This window comes from Ranitomeya variabilis, chromosome 5 (genome assembly GCF_051348905.1).
Source record: "Ranitomeya variabilis isolate aRanVar5 chromosome 5, aRanVar5.hap1, whole genome shotgun sequence".
Taxonomy (NCBI): domain Eukaryota; kingdom Metazoa; phylum Chordata; class Amphibia; order Anura; family Dendrobatidae; genus Ranitomeya; species Ranitomeya variabilis.
The window spans coordinates 648,943,042-648,958,613 of record NC_135236.1 but is presented as its reverse complement, the minus strand read 5'-3'; the positions used below and the strand labels follow the sequence as shown (position 1 = coordinate 648,958,613).

At 46.9% G+C, this 15,572-nt stretch overlaps 1 protein-coding gene across 2 annotated transcripts in view; it reads left to right on the top strand.

Moving 5' to 3' along the window:
- The first annotated feature begins 456 nt into the window (after nt 1-456).
- CCDC69 (coiled-coil domain containing 69) overlaps nt 457-15,572 on the top strand; it is a 35,003-nt gene continuing 19,887 nt past the window's right edge. The window contains exon 1 of one of the 2 annotated variants that reach the window (XM_077266361.1): nt 457-643. In XM_077266361.1, the coding sequence (XP_077122476.1) occupies nt 593-643 (51 nt within the window). In that variant the 5' untranslated portion in view covers nt 457-592. Of the gene's footprint in view, nt 644-6,724; nt 6,773-15,572 lie in introns of those variants that run through there. The other variant, XM_077266362.1, reaches the window with a different exon arrangement.

Below are 15,572 nucleotides of genomic sequence, written 5' to 3'. Positions count from 1 at the left end.
GACATATATATATATGTATTCTTTGTGTATATATACGTATTTTATCTTTTCTATTCTAACCTGTCAGTGTGATTTTACTGTAGACGCACATGAATTACCGACTTTTCAAAGGACACCGGTGTGTAAAAACCGGACAGCACTCGCAAAAAAAAAAAAAAAAAAAACTTCAGGAAATGTTAACAAAACACAGAAGGACCAAAAAATCCAAACAGGAGCATTTCCTGAAGTGACTTCTGCTTGATAAACAGCATTAAAATTAAAACCTCAGAGAGATGGTAAATCCCTGGGCAATGACAGAGCCCCTGTACCAGGCTCCAGGCAGACAACACCCTGTGCCAGGGCAGGGAGCCTCCATCGTGCAATAGATATATCTGTGCTGCACAGGCAGCAGCTGCCACCTGGGGCCCTTCCCCTCCAGACTCTGCTGCGCAGCTACTCCGGTAATTACGGCCACAATAGTTTTGTAGCTGCCTGAAGTTTGTGGGGAGTTTGTGCAGCTGAGTGCGGAGGAGCCTGAGCAGCCACAGGAAGGAAACACCACGGGGCAAGATGTGACCCCCACACTGCTGCCTGCAAAACCTGGGGGGCAGTCATGGGCTGCAAGGCCAGCAAAACCTGCTGCTTCCATGGAGCCAGGAAGAAGGTACTGTCCTCCTCTGCTTGTGTCCCCAGGGAGCAACATTAGAGGAAGCTAAGCCCTAACTTAGCTTTCAGGCAGGGGAAGGGGTTAACTCTCTGTGCAGGGCATTAACCCATGCCCCTCCAGCACAGATGATGTGTGCAGGGGGGCAGCAGTGACGTCACCAGCCTCTGGAAATGACAGTGACCCTAGCTAGGAGACAGGGGGGCACAGCTGGCCATAGGTGCCCTCAGGGGAGAGGGGATTTTAGACAGTAAAAGGCATCTTTGTGATAAAGGGGGTGCACTGATGGAGGGCGTGGTGGCGTTTGATTCATTAGCAGGAATCTGTCAGCAAGTTTTTGCTTTGTAATCTGAAAGCAGTATGATGTAGGGACAGAGACCCTGATTCCAGCTATGTAAAGGTTACTGGCTGCAGCAGTTGTGATAGAAGCACAGTTTTTTCTACTGCAGAGCTCTGCATGCTGAGCCCTGTATATCCTCGCCCGCACCACTGACTGGCAGCTTTCTGTATACACTGAAATGGTGGGGTCATGGATGAGCCAGGAGGCACAAGACACCTAGGCCCGAGTCATCAAAGCAAAAGCTTTGAAAAGTCTCAAAATTTAGGCGCAAGTTGGAGTTGTACCCAAATTTTCAACTTTTCGATACCAGTTTCTTCAAGTTCCAACAAAATGAGCTTGGGGAGGGACGGGGGCAAGTTGACCACTGCTTCATAAGCGGCGGTGTTCTTACTCCAGCCAGGGCTCGGCTGAGAGAATGTAAAAATTGCACAAATGTAGTACTGGATTGGACTTTTTGATTTCCAAAAAGTTTAAATCTGCATTTATTTTTCCCTATGGCAACTTCCCACTTATAAATCTGGCGCTGGATGACGACAGGACCTGGCACACGGAGGTGAGGATGTCTGGGGGGCGACAACCTGCTATTGCTGGCTTGCCCTTCCTAACAGCTGGGTGGTTGCGGCCCGCTCCTTTGCTCAGCGTTGTGTTGATGGGCAGGAATGTGCGCTGGCTGTTTTCAGCGATAGTCATTGCAGAGCTGACCTGCGCTGCTCCGCACATTCTCACACATGTATATACAGACACTAATACACCCCCGCACTCTCCGCTACTATCACAGAGCTCCGTGGAATGGTGCTAGCAGATTACCTTCTAGAAATCGATTATTTCGCTGCCAATGGTTCCTATTTTAGAAATGTTACCGATCGTCCACATGAATACATTTGAGTTACTCTACATTTTTATTATTATTGTGGGAAAGTAATTTATGCAACTTTTTATCTACTTTGCCTACTTGTTTACATAGCGCCAGCATATTACACATCGCCTTACTGCCATCATCATGGTCCCCACAATCTACATTCCCCATCAGTATGTCTTTGGAGTGTAGAGGGAAACCCACACAAACTCCTTGCAGATGTTGTCCTTGTTGGGATTTGGACACAGGACCGCAGCGCTAACCACTGAGCCACCGTGCTCCTTGTTGACATGACCCCATTTATGTAACCTGATATTTTGGTCTTGCGCTCAATGTAGATGATAAATACTTGTACTGATGCCGGGACCTTCACCGAACCAGAGAAGAGAAGGTCCAGAGTCAGTAGTGAGCATGTGCAACCAGCACTTCTATAGACCGTGAATGGAGCAGTAGTGAGCATGTGCGACCAGCACTCCTATAGACCGTGAATGGAGCAGTAGTGAGCATGTGCGACCAGCACTCCTATAGACCATGAATGGAGCAGTAGTTAGCATGTGCGACCAGCACTCCTATAGACCGTGAATGGAGCAGTAGTGAGCATGTGCGACCAGCACTCCTATAGACCGTGAATGGAGCAGTAGTGAGCATGTGCGACCAGCACTCCTATAGACCGTGAATGGAGCAGTAGTGAGCATGTGCGACCAGCACTCCTATAGACCGTGAATGGAGCAGTAGTTAGCATGTGCGACCAGCACTCCTATAGACCGTGAATGGAGCAGTAGTGAGCATGTGCTCCCTCTACACGGCCCCAATTGGACAGACCATCAGCAGATTTGGCTTTCAGTACCATCTTTATGCTGATGACACACAACTATACACGTCATCCCCTGGCCTGACCCCCACTGTACTACAGAACACCACTGACTGTCCGCAGTCTCTGACATCATGTCCGCTCTCTATCTGAAACTCAACCTCTCCAAAACTGAACTTCTTCTGCTCCCGCCTTCTACTAACCTCCCTAAATCTGACATTTCCCTCTCCGTGGGTGGCACCATAATAACACCCCGGCAGCAGGCACGCTGTCTGGGTGTTATGTTTGACTCCGATCTCTCCTTCACCTCCCACATACAATCTCTTGCCCGCTCGTGCCGCTTACACCTAAAGAACATCTCTAGAATCCGCCCTTTTCTCACCATGGAGACAACAAAAACTCTCACTGTCGCCCTGATCCACTCCCGCCTGGACTTCTGTAACGCTCTATTAATTGGCCTCCCTGTTACTCGACTTTCCCCTCTCCAGTCCATCCTTAATGCAGCAGACAGGGTCGTCCATCTGGCTAATCGTTACTCGGACGTGTCTGCTCTTCGCCAGTCATTACACTGGCTGCCCATCCATTACAGGATACAATTCAAAGTACTTGTTCTCACCCACAAAGCTCTCCACAGTGCGGCACCCCCTTACATCTCCTCCCTCATTTCTATCTATCGGCCTAGCCGACCACTGCGCTCTGCAAACGACTTTCGACTAACCTCTGCACTAATCCGTACCTCACACTCCCGACTCCAAGACTTCTCCCGTGCTGCGCCAATCCTCTGGAATGCTCTACCCCAAGATATTAGGCCCATCCACAACTTGCATAGTTTTAGGCGCTCGCTCAAAACTCATTTGTTCAGAGCGGCCTATCACGTTCCCTAATCAAACTCATTTTATGTTTGTGTGTGTGTAGCCCATTCACTATCTCACCTACCCCCCACCCCCTGAAGATGGCTGGACCATCATTGTAAATACATCATTGTAAATACACACCTGTACTTTGTATCTCCCCACCTCATTGTAGATTGTAAGCTCTCACGAGCAGGGTCGTCTTATTTTGTCTTATTTTGCTTTAGTACTGTATTGTTAACATTGTTACCCATGACTGTTGTGTTTGAAACTGTTAAACTGTAAAGCGCTGCGGAATATGTTGGCGCTATATAAAGATTATTATTATTACTATGTGCGACCAGCACTCCTATAGACCGTGAATGGAATAGTAGTGAGCATGTGCGACCAGCACTCCTATAGACAGAGAGTTTGAGCAGTAGTGAGCATGTGCGACCAGCACTCCTATAGACTGTGAGTGGAGCAGTAGTGAGCATGTGCGACCAGCACTCCTATAGACAGAGAGTTTGAGCAGTAGTGAGCATGTGCGACCAGCACTCCTATAGACTGAGTGGAGCAGTAGTGAGCATGTGCGACCAGCACTCCTATAGACAGAGAGTGGAGCAGTAGCGAGCATGTTCGACCAGCACTCCTATAGACTGTGAGTGGAGCAGTAGAGAGCATGTGCGATCAGCACTCCTATAGACAGAGAGTGGAGCAGTAGTGAGCATGTGCGACCACCACTCCTATAGACTGTGAATGGAACAGCAGTCGCACATGCTCACTACTATTTTTATTCAGAATTTTGGACCCTCTGTTCTTATGATTAGCAGGGATCACAGCAGTTAAACACCCAGCAATACACGCATCAATTCTCGTGTAGATAAGGCCGACTTCACAGGAGACCCGCAGTTAGGGTTCGCTCACACAAGCGTTTAACTTGGACAAGTGCAATCTGGAAAAAAAAAAAAGATTGCACTCTGACAAATATTATTCAATGAGGCCGTGGAGATCTGTGGGGCTGTACTGGGACTGTGAATGTTGGATGTGTGAAACTGGCCTAAGTGTTGTATGTTTATGAGACCATCCCCTTTAAGGATAAGGTCAGACATCATGGTTGACTTACTGCTGATCTGTGTGGTGTGATTTAGTGTACGAAGAATGCGGTTAGAATACACCACTTTTAGAGGGAACATACGCCGGTTCACAGAGTGTCTACAGATCCATGTCATCCTCTCTGTGGGCATGAGGCCTTGTAGACCACATACGACACCCTACAGGTAGACAGGTTACTTTTTACTTTAGGATATGTTCCCACTAAGTTTTTGGAGGCAGAAAATGTCATCAAATTTTTCAAGTGGAATCCACTAAATTTTTGTTTATTTTTTTTTTCTCTCTGAAGCCGCCTAGTCTCTACACTTAACGGTATAGAGTAAAAGATTCTTACGGTGGAGTTGACGAAGGAGGGACTGCAACCTCTCGGTCAGCGAAGCCGCTTCAGGAAAATGACCGCCTTTGCTTTCCTGAGGCAACTTTTCCTGAGAGAACTCGGCGGCTACGTCAGCATCTAAGAGACACCATGTCACATAGCCTAAGGTGGTTTTCTAAGATGTTCATGTTGCATTATTTTCAACATTATGTTTTTCTGCCTGTTGACTTTACAGTCTCACATTTCGGAGCAGATTTCGTGAGGAAGCTGTTTTCAGAAGTGACGTATCGCATCTTTTTTTTCTGTGAGACATTTTTTAAAAAAAAAACTTGTATAAAAAAGCACTGAACCCCTTACATGAACAGCAAAGTGGATTTTACATTAAAATGAATAGGATGAAGCATTTTTTTAGGAGGCTTTTGGAAAACATCCTCAAAACTCATTGTGAAGCTAGCCAAAGAAAGCACATTTACGATAGTGCCCGGGAATAAGAAGAATAAGGCCACACATAGCGGCCTCTGCTCGGGGTGTTACGTTGGCCACCTGGCCGTAGATTTCAGCAGGTCTAAGTTCGGCCTCCATGGTCATCACAGGGTGAATGGTTTTCTTCTCACACATCTTGAATACCCTGCTATTTGTGGTTCATAATTTGTACCACCCCGACCGCAGCGCTCAGACGCTCCATGCTCCCTTTTTATTACCAGACAGCAGAAATCTCGTAAACACTGTGTGACATTACAAATGTGGTTGGCATGAGCTGTGGATCTGTTTCCCGGAGCAGCACATCGTACATTCCTTCTAGGGATCTGTCCGAAGTATGAAGCCAGCAGTAAGGACAACGGGAGGGAGGAACGATGACTGGTGAAGGATTGTTATATTGACAATATTGCACCTCCTTGAGGAGACTACCAGTTGGCGTACAGAGTCTTTTAGGCCAAGCAATGCTCCCTTTAAAGACACTGAGTCTTCTTGCTGAACTTTTGGAGCGGAAACAAGTTTTAGAGGACAATTTGGAGAGTTTGCGCTCAGGTTTTGTTTAAATGGGAGCAATTGGAGCTATCTACTATAACACAGCCGGTACCCACTGTGCATGGGCAGTGATGGTCCTGGGTATTCCATGGGCATTGATGTGCATGGCCAGTGATGGTCCCGGGTACTCCATGGGCATTCATGTGCATGGGTAGCGAGGGTCCTGGATGCTCCAGGGGCATTCATGTGCATGGGTAGCGAGGGTCCTGGATGCTCCAGGGGCATTCATGTGCATGGGCAGTGATGGTCCTGGATGTTCCAGGGACATTGATGTGTATGGGCAGTGAGGGTCCTGGGTGCTTCAGGTGCATCGATGTGCATGAGTAGCGGGGGTCCCGGATGCTCCAGAGGCATAGACGTGCATTGGCAGTGTGGGTCCTTGGTGCTCCAGGGGCATTGATGTGCATTGGCAGTGTGGGTCCTGGGTGCTCCAGGGGCATTGATCTGCATTGGCAGTGATAATCCTGGGTGCTCCATGGACATTGATGTGTATGGGCAGTGAGGTTCATTGATGTGCATGGGCTGTGTGGGTCCCGGGTGCTCCAGGGGCATTGAGGTGCATGGGCAGTGAGGGTCCTGGGTGCTTCAGGGTCATTGATGTGCATGGGCGGTGTGGGTCCTGGGTGCTCCATGGGCAGTGAGGGTCCTGGGTGCTCCGGGGGCATTCATAGGCAGTGAAGCCTCACCCCTTTGGTCTCCTTTCACAGAAAATCTACTGTAGCAAAGATTACTGAAAACATTAACGCTGACTCTGGTAGAAAGGAAGCGGTACACGCAGAGCATCACAACTTGTATGGGGCTATGAACCTGCAGAAATCTCACAGTGCCAGGTGGGTCAGTGCACCTTTTTTTGTTGAATAGTCCCCATGGAAACATTTTTAGAGCAAAGCGTTAAATATGTGCAAGAATTTTTTTTTCTGGCCTTGAATGGTTAAGTGACTGTCTGTGTGTCTCTTGAAGTAAGGTGGTTGCCAGCCGGGCAGTGTCATGAGACGCTGAGCAAGGGGAATGTGAACTGTTTGGGCTGGATTCATGTTACTTATTCTTTCTAATTCCAAGACAGTAGGGCATTGTAAAAATATTCACAAACCTGTACATGAAGATGTAATTTCTTATGAGGGTTGACCAGGTCTTAAACATTGATGACCTGTCCGTTGGACATCTATCAGCTGTTTGTAGGTCCTACATGGCGGGAAGCAAAGTGTCCATTCTCGGGTACCTCAGCTCAGCTCCGGTGTTCTTCAATGGGTCATCAATATCATAAGTCCTGGACAACCCCATAAGAAATTATTTTCTTCAGATTTCTTTTGACACCTTGATAAAGTACGGTACTTCTCGCTGTCTTGGAGTGTAAGGTGTCTGAGAACATGATCATTGAAGGTCCCACACCCAGAATCTCTGTCACTCACAAACATCTATACACAGTGCCGTGGGCATCGGTGGTTAAAGACTGAAGGTGTCGTAAAGGTCCTGAGTGTGAGACACCCACTTAGGAGTTCAACGTAAAATTGCTGATCTAAAAAGAAAAAAGGGGGGGGGGAGAATACTCGGGAGCATCAAGGATAACATAAGCAACAACTGGCCACTTTTAACTGAATGACAGGTCCACTTTAAAGTGGGTATCTTATGGATGGGTGATAATTGTGTAATTGCTGGGGGTCTAGCCAAAGGGGTACCTATTAGTCTCGTGTGAATGATGAAGTAGTGCACATGTGTGACCACAGCTTTAGTCATTTTTATAGATGTGTTTCCTGAACAGAGACCTGACCGAGTCCATGATAGTCGATGGGCGTTGTTGATTCCGGAACAGAAAAACAGAATTGTTAGCACAGATGTGAACCCTTTTCAGGACAGTCTGGGTGTGATTCCAGCCTTTGAATGTAAAATTTGAATGTTCCACATTCTCTGACATCCAAATGGGATCTTGGAAATGGAAGAATATAGGAACACAAACTTAAGAAGACAAATGTGCTATTCTGCCATACAGGCAATTGGTGCGCTGCGTAGTGAGGCTCAAAATCCTACTCTGGATTCATTCATGAATTTTGTTCTGTCAGCAAAGAGTAATTGGTTGGCATCCTCAAACTATTTCTGTATATTGAATGCAAAAGAAAGAAAATCACCGGCACCATTCAAACAAGCGTACCTTGTCGCAACCCACGGGACTGATTGCAGCCGATCAGCCTCGGGAACAACAGGTTCTTCACCTCGGACGAAGAGCGTCTAATAGAATAGAATCCTGGTAAGTAGATGAATGGGTGGCACTCGGTGTCCGATAAAAAACGGTACTTTACTTGAGAAGATTAAAACATGGATACAGGGGAGAGGGTCACCTCTGGGACAATGGTCGTTTGGTTGGACATGAAAAGGCCAGTGTCCTCGAGGTGACCCGCTCCCGGGTATCCATGTTTTAATCTTCTCAAATAAAATACCGGGTTTTTTTTATCAGACACCGAATTCCACCCGTTCATATACATACCTGGATTTCTGTATATCGACTCTGGGTGATGTGGATTTTAAGTAAAAAACTTAAAGGGGTTGTCCAGGGCTGATATATTGGTGACTTATTCTCAAGGCCTCACTCAGACATCAGTTTTTTGTTTTTTTTTACGTACAAGATAAACAGACCAAGTTTCTTTATCGAGTTCCGTCAGTTTTTTCACTCATGAGAAAAAAAAGATATGTTTCTCCACCTTTTCGTATCTATGTATCTTTAGTGAAAGACGGACAGCACACAGATGATGCCCGAGCGCTATCCGTTTTTTGTTTTTTTTATGGGCCCATAGACTTTAATTGCCGAGTTTGATCCATTTATCAGATGAATACCGGACTCGTCTCCGCAGTTTTGTACGGACCACTCGGTCTGCAAAAAAAATCACGGATATGAGAACAACCCCATATGCTTTCATGGGTACGAGTGTTTTCTGGAAAAAAAAAACAGATAGCACATGCACATGAGAAAATGCGGTGTGAATGAGCCCTATGGCTGCTTCAGTCCAAGCACAGACCGCAATGCATGGACTTGCTGCAGGTCTCTCAACCCGATCTCGGCATCCTCATAGTTTGGGTCAAGTTATAAGCTTCGTTCGGGTCGGGAGAGCCACAGTCAGTCTGTGTACAGATGTCTGAAGCAGCTTGGCCTGTGTTCACGCACCCATGTGTCAGTCTGAGTCCGCACCGTGATGCACGGACTGGCCGCAAGAGTCATCCCGAATTCCGCAACCTCATAGTCTGTCAAATCTGGGTCAAGAGATCTATCCTCAATCCACGACACGCGGATGTTTAAAACCAGCCTTTGCAAAGCTCACCAGTATCAGATCTCTGAGGGTATCTGAGTGGACAACTCCTTAAATTGTCTTGGAGCCCCAACCTGTAGTACTGACTAGCGATAAGAATGGTCAGGTGCTAACCGAGTGACTTCGGCGTGCTCAAAAAATGTCTCCGCACCTGCTGTTGAACAGCCGCGACACATGCAGCCACGGGAACTCGAACATATTTTTCGAGGACGCCAAACTGACTCGGTTAGCCCACGAGCATGCTCAGGTAGCACCTTACTAGTACTGACACCTAGTAACAAACTACCAGGTCACAAAGAGCTTTGTGGTATTTCCACATTTTGGCAGAGATCCTGGAAAAGGTGAGCTAGGGAATTACTGCGCCCTAAAATCCTTTTATTACTTGAATCCTCCTGGTCACAACAACTTTCCTGACCGAGAATTGTTATCATAGGGAATATATTTGTCAGGACAGTGAATAGGTCTCTTTTTTTTTCTTTTTTTTTTAGGAGTTTCCAGGAGTGCCAGTAATGGGTTTGATTCCTGTACATCTTAGCTGGGACATTTCCTTCTTTCCTTTTTTAGACTTTGGTCATATAAATCGAGAGATCTGCACCTCTGACTATTGAATGATGGTGGCAGCCATCACAACAGTGAGTCACCTGCAGAAAACACTGAACTTCACACCCGCACAAGGCCAGACTCCTTGATCTTCACACATTCCTCGTACTCTCTGTTATGATGTTATGAATCCCCTTTTTCTTTTTTCCACTCCACTTTCCTGTTTTCCAAATATCTCCTCTATCAAACATGACAGCGCTGTGCCGGAGAGGGGCCGAATGGATGTCATCCGTGAGAGACGCCCGGACAGTTTCCATACCTATAATGACTCAACACATATGAAGGAAGAAAGTTATTTCTCGGATCGTTATCGCTTATCTTGGATGCAAAATATCTACTAAACCTACGCATTATCTCTAGTGATGAGCGAACGTGCTGGGATAAGGTGTTATCAGAGCATGCTCGGGTGCTAACCGAGGGTCTTCGGCATGCTCGAATAATATGTTTGAGACCAAGTGGAAGTGGCCCCCTAACCTCTTATCTTACCCCATCTTACCAATGATCTACCTGGCACTGCGGGCTGTCTGTCCATTGACCGCGACTGTGATGCAGAACACGTCTCACATCGATCATTTATGGCGCATTCTGAAGGGCAACCTCTATAAAAAAAATTAAAAAAAGACTTTGCCTCTTGTAAGAGTCACTAGGGATGAGTGGACCCATTGAAGTACAGGTTCAACCGAACTTTAGTCCAAAGTTCAGTTTGGGTACCAGAACTGTACCCGAACAAAAACTAGAACCCAAACCCCATGGAAATCAATGGGAACCCGAACTTCGGAGCTAGAAAATTGATCTATCTCTCACGCCTGAACTGTAAAACGGACCTCCAGGAGAAGTCTGCGTTCGGAGTTTGGCCTGCAAAATACAATGGTAACTGCATAGATCTCGCCAATTGCAGTGGGTCTACAACACTCCCTGATGACAAATTGCATGAAAAATTATGGTCTCCCATAAATTTGCTTCTCTTGCTCTAAAGAGGAGTGAGACAGAATGGAAGCCCCTTGTACAGCATAGCCATTCAGATGGACCCAGGCCAACCTCGTGTTACATAGATAGCCATGTAATAATACATTTTCCTCCATAGTCATTGGAAAATTCATGACTTTGCGCAACTTCCTTAATCAAAATTGGTTGTTTTCTGGGGGGTTCTGGGAGCAGGACTAGGGGCAAACTGTCACTAATGATTCAACCACCAAGAACATAGGGGTGGTCTAACTTTTTTGTGTGTATACTTTTTTTTCTGCAGCCTGACATACTAGCGATCTAAAGATAGATGTATGGGGGATAATAATAACTTTTGCCCAGTCTGACTTTGGCAGGAGATGGACTTTTGACCGTCTGACCTTAGCAGGAGATGGACTTTTGCCCAGTCTGACCTTGGCAGGAGATGGACTTTTGCCCAGTCTGACCTTGGCTGGAGATGGATTTTCGCCCAGTCTGAGCTTGGCTGGAGATGGACTTGTGCCCAGTCTGACCTTGGCTGGAGATGGACTTGTGCCCAGTCTGACCTTGGCTGGAGATGGACTTTTGCCCAGTCTGACCTTGGCTGGAGATGGACTTTTGCCCAGTCTGACCTTGGCTGGAGATGGACTTGTGCCCAGTCTGACCTTGGCTGGAGATGGACTTGTGCCCAGTCTGACCTTGGCTGGAGATGGACTTTTTTCCCAGTCTGACCTTAGCAGATGGACTTTTGCCTAATCTGACTTTGGTAGGAGATGGACTTTTGCTGTTATGACCCCAATGGCGAGGGTCTCAGAGGAACGTGGAAGTCTGCAGAATACAAAAATCCAGCTCATAGGGCAGTGGTAACTGGGTTGACCATATATCTACTCCTAACGCCAACACTAGAAGTAGCCGGGGATCATTCCTACGTTGATTCTAGATGACACGCGCCAGCCGGAGAATCTAGCTACCCCTAGTAGAGGAAAACAAAGACCTTTCTTGCCTCCAGAGAAGGGGACCCCAAAGCTGGATAGAAGCCCCCCACAAATAATGACGGTTAGGTAAGAGGAAATGACAAACACAGAAATGAACCAGGTTTAGCACAGAGAGGCCCGCTTACTGATAGCAGAATAAAGAAAGGTAACTTATATGGTCAACAAAAACCCTATCAAAATCCACACTGGAAATTCAAGAACCCCCGAACCGTCTAACGGTCCGGGGGGAGAACACCAGCCCCCTTGAGCTTCCAGCAAAGGTCAGGATATAGATTGGGAACAAGCTGGACAAAAATACAAAACCAAAACAAATATCAAAAAGCAAAAGGCAGACTTAGCTGATATAACTGGAACCAGGATCAGTAGACAAGAGCACAGCAGACTAGCTCTGATAACTACGTTGCCAGGCATAGAACTGAAGGTCCAGGGAGCTTATATAGCAACACCCCTAACTAACGACCCAGGTGCGGATAAAAGGAATGACAGAAAAACCAGAGTCAAAAAACTAGTAACCACTAGAGGGAGCAAAAAGCAAATTCACAACATTTTGCCCAGTCTGACCTTGGCTGGAGATGGACTTTTGCCCAGTCTGACCTTGGCTGGAGATGGACTTTTGCCCAGTCTGACCTTGGCTGGAGATGGACTTTTGCCCAGTCTGACCTTGGCTGGAGATGGACTTGTGCCCTGTCTGACCTTGGCTGGAGATGGACTTGTGCCCAGTCTGACCTTGGCTGGAGATGGACTTGTGCCCAGTCTGACCTTGGCTGGAGATGGACTTGTGCCCAGTCTGACCTTGGCTGGAGATGGACTTTTTTCCCAGTCTGACCTTAGCAGATGGACTTTTGCCTAATCTGACTTTGGTAGGAGATGGACTTTTGCCCAGTCTGACCTTGGCTGGAGATGGACTTTTGCCCAGTCTGACCTTGGCTGGAGATGGACTTTTGCCCAGTCTGACCTTGGCTGGAGATGGACTTTTGCCCAGTCTGACCTTGGCTGGAGATGGACTTTTGCCCAGTCTGACCTTGGCTGGAGATGGACTTTTGCCCAGTCTGACCTTGGCTGGAGATGGACTTGTGCCCAGTCTGACCTTGGCTGGAGATGGACTTGTGCCCAGTCTGACCTTGGCTGGAGATGGACTTGTGCCCAGTCTGACCTTGGCTGGAGATGGACTTTTTTCCCAGTCTGACCTTAGCAGATGGACTTTTGCCTAATCTGACTTTGGTAGGAGATGGACTTTTGCCCAGTCTGACCTTGGCTGGAGATGGACTTTTGCCCAGTCTGACCTTGGCTGGAGATGGACTTTTGCCCAGTCTGACCTTGGCTGGAGATGGACTTTTGCCCAGTCTGACCTTGGCTGGAGATGGACTTGTGCCCAGTCTGACCTTGGCTGGAGATGGACTTGTGCCCAGTCTGACCTTGGCTGGAGATGGACTTGTGCCCAGTCTGACCTTGGCTGGAGATGGACTTTTTTCCCAGTCTGACCTTAGCAGATGGACTTTTGCCTAATCTGACTTTGGTAGGAGATGGACTTTTGCCCAGTCTGACCTTGGCTGGAGATGGACTTTTGCCCAGTCTGACCTTGGCTGGAGATGGACTTTTGCCCAGTCTGACCTTGGCTGGAGATGGACTTTTGCCCAGTCTGACCTTGGCTGGAGATGGACTTGTGCCCAGTCTGACCTTGGCTGGAGATGGACTTTTGCCCAGTCTGACCTTGGCTGGAGATGGACTTTTGCCCAGTCTGACCTTGGCTGGAGATGGACTTGTGCCCAGTCTGACCTTGGCTGGAGATGGACTTGTGCCCAGTCTGACCTTGGCTGGAGATGGACTTTTTTCCCAGTCTGACCTTAGCAGATGGACTTTTGCCTAATCTGACTTTGGTAGGAGATGGACTTTTGCCCAGTCTGACCTTGGCTGGAGATGGACTTTTGCCCAGTCTGACCTTGGCTGGAGATGGACTTTTGCCCAGTCTGACCTTGGCTGGAGATGGACTTTTGCCCAGTCTGACCTTGGCTGGAGATGGACTTTTGCCCAGTCTGACCTTGGCTGGAGATGGACTTGTGCCCAGTCTGACCTTGGCTGGAGATGGACTTTTGCCGAGTGTTGGCTGGCTAGTGTTTTTTACACTGTTTCCATCGCTTACATTTAGTCATGTTTTTGTTTTGTGCGCAGTTAAATAAAAGACTTAGTAGTGTACAGTTTAATGACAAGGTCTACTAACTTTTATTGTGGTCCCCGCCATTCGTTATACATATCTGTAATTATACAATATTCTGTGTGTCTCTTGCTGGGAAGATGATCCCAATTCATATTCGACTGCACTAATCTGGAGACGTTTATAAGGGCTCGCTCACACTGTCGAGTAGCCAGCGTATAACTGTGACGATGTTTCATCGGATAGCAATCGATCCAATGTTATACTGTGGATCAGTGCCGAATAGCATTTTTTTTCTAATGCCAAGTCCACAAGAGAAAAAAAAATCGCTGCATGCTGCTATTGGCAGCTAATATCAGACAGTACGCACCCATACAAGTGTATAGGTGTGTGCAAAACATCATGCTGCACTTGGATGTCATCAGAGTGCAGTCTGATATACAGCTACTCAAACAATGGAAAAGATGGAGAAATTCAGTTCTCCATCTTCTCCGCACCTGGGATTTGATTTTCACATGTGACAGTAAAATGACGCTCGGTTTGAGCTGAGGTCATTTGCGTATAGCATCCGATTCTCTCCCATGAACTGTTGAGCCATGTAATGGGTGTGTCAAGCCCCTGTGCTTGGTTTGAACAGTCATTTTCTGCTGACAGCCTCTCTTTCTACTGCACCAACTGCAGTACCTGGTGCAGTGAGCGAGTGACTGGGTGTGTGCCGTATGGCCACTAAGCTATAGTCTTCCTGGTATATACCAATTGCCAAGCTGTTACTATAGTCCCGGCCCGGACTCTTTATAGGGTGTGACATTAAGGAAACGGGCCAGGTTATACAATATCATTTCCTCGGTCTCCTACAAGTGTAATCCAAAAATATACAGGTTGCTGCAAAGGGCTTCCCATTAATTAAATCCTATTATTACAACTGTGCTCTGCCAAATCTCTTATGTTGCTTCTTTGCTCGTTGCCAAATCTTCCCTATGCCTCGTCCATATGATGGCCATTTACAAACATCACAATCTACATTCCCTATGAGTGTTTCTTTGGAGTGTGGGAGAAAATGGAGAACTTATAAGAAACCCACTCAAGCATGGGGAGAATATACAAACTACTTGTAGAACCCCAACGCTGCAGGGCTATAGTGCTAACCACTGAGCCACCATGCTATCCATGGCCCTAGCCACTAGGCCACTTGTCACAGTCTGAATCTGGCTGCATTTTAGCACCGGTATTAGTAGTACTATAACCATTGAGGGGGTAGCCGATGTGCCCGGGAGTTAATAGCTGTATATACCTTCACACATTTTTGTTGTTGTTGTTTTTTATTATTTTTTGTGGTTGTTTTTTATTAGCTTCCTAAATGCCATTAAGCAACTTTTTAATGGTGTTCATTGAAAAATTTCTACCGTTTTGCTACTGAATATTTTTCTAGAAGTCCTTTATCTGAGTGATGTGAAATAGTTTTTTTACAAATCCAGAAGAGCAGCAGATTCTGGCTGATTTCTCTGCTCTTCTCCTCCCTTCTCTCGGTGTTAGAGATAGCAGCGGGAAGAAGGTTGTACATGGATCTCCATTGAATGGAGATAGAAGACAGAAGAGGGCTCCATGCACAAGATCAATGTGTGGGCCCTTTGCAATAAAAAAGGTCATCC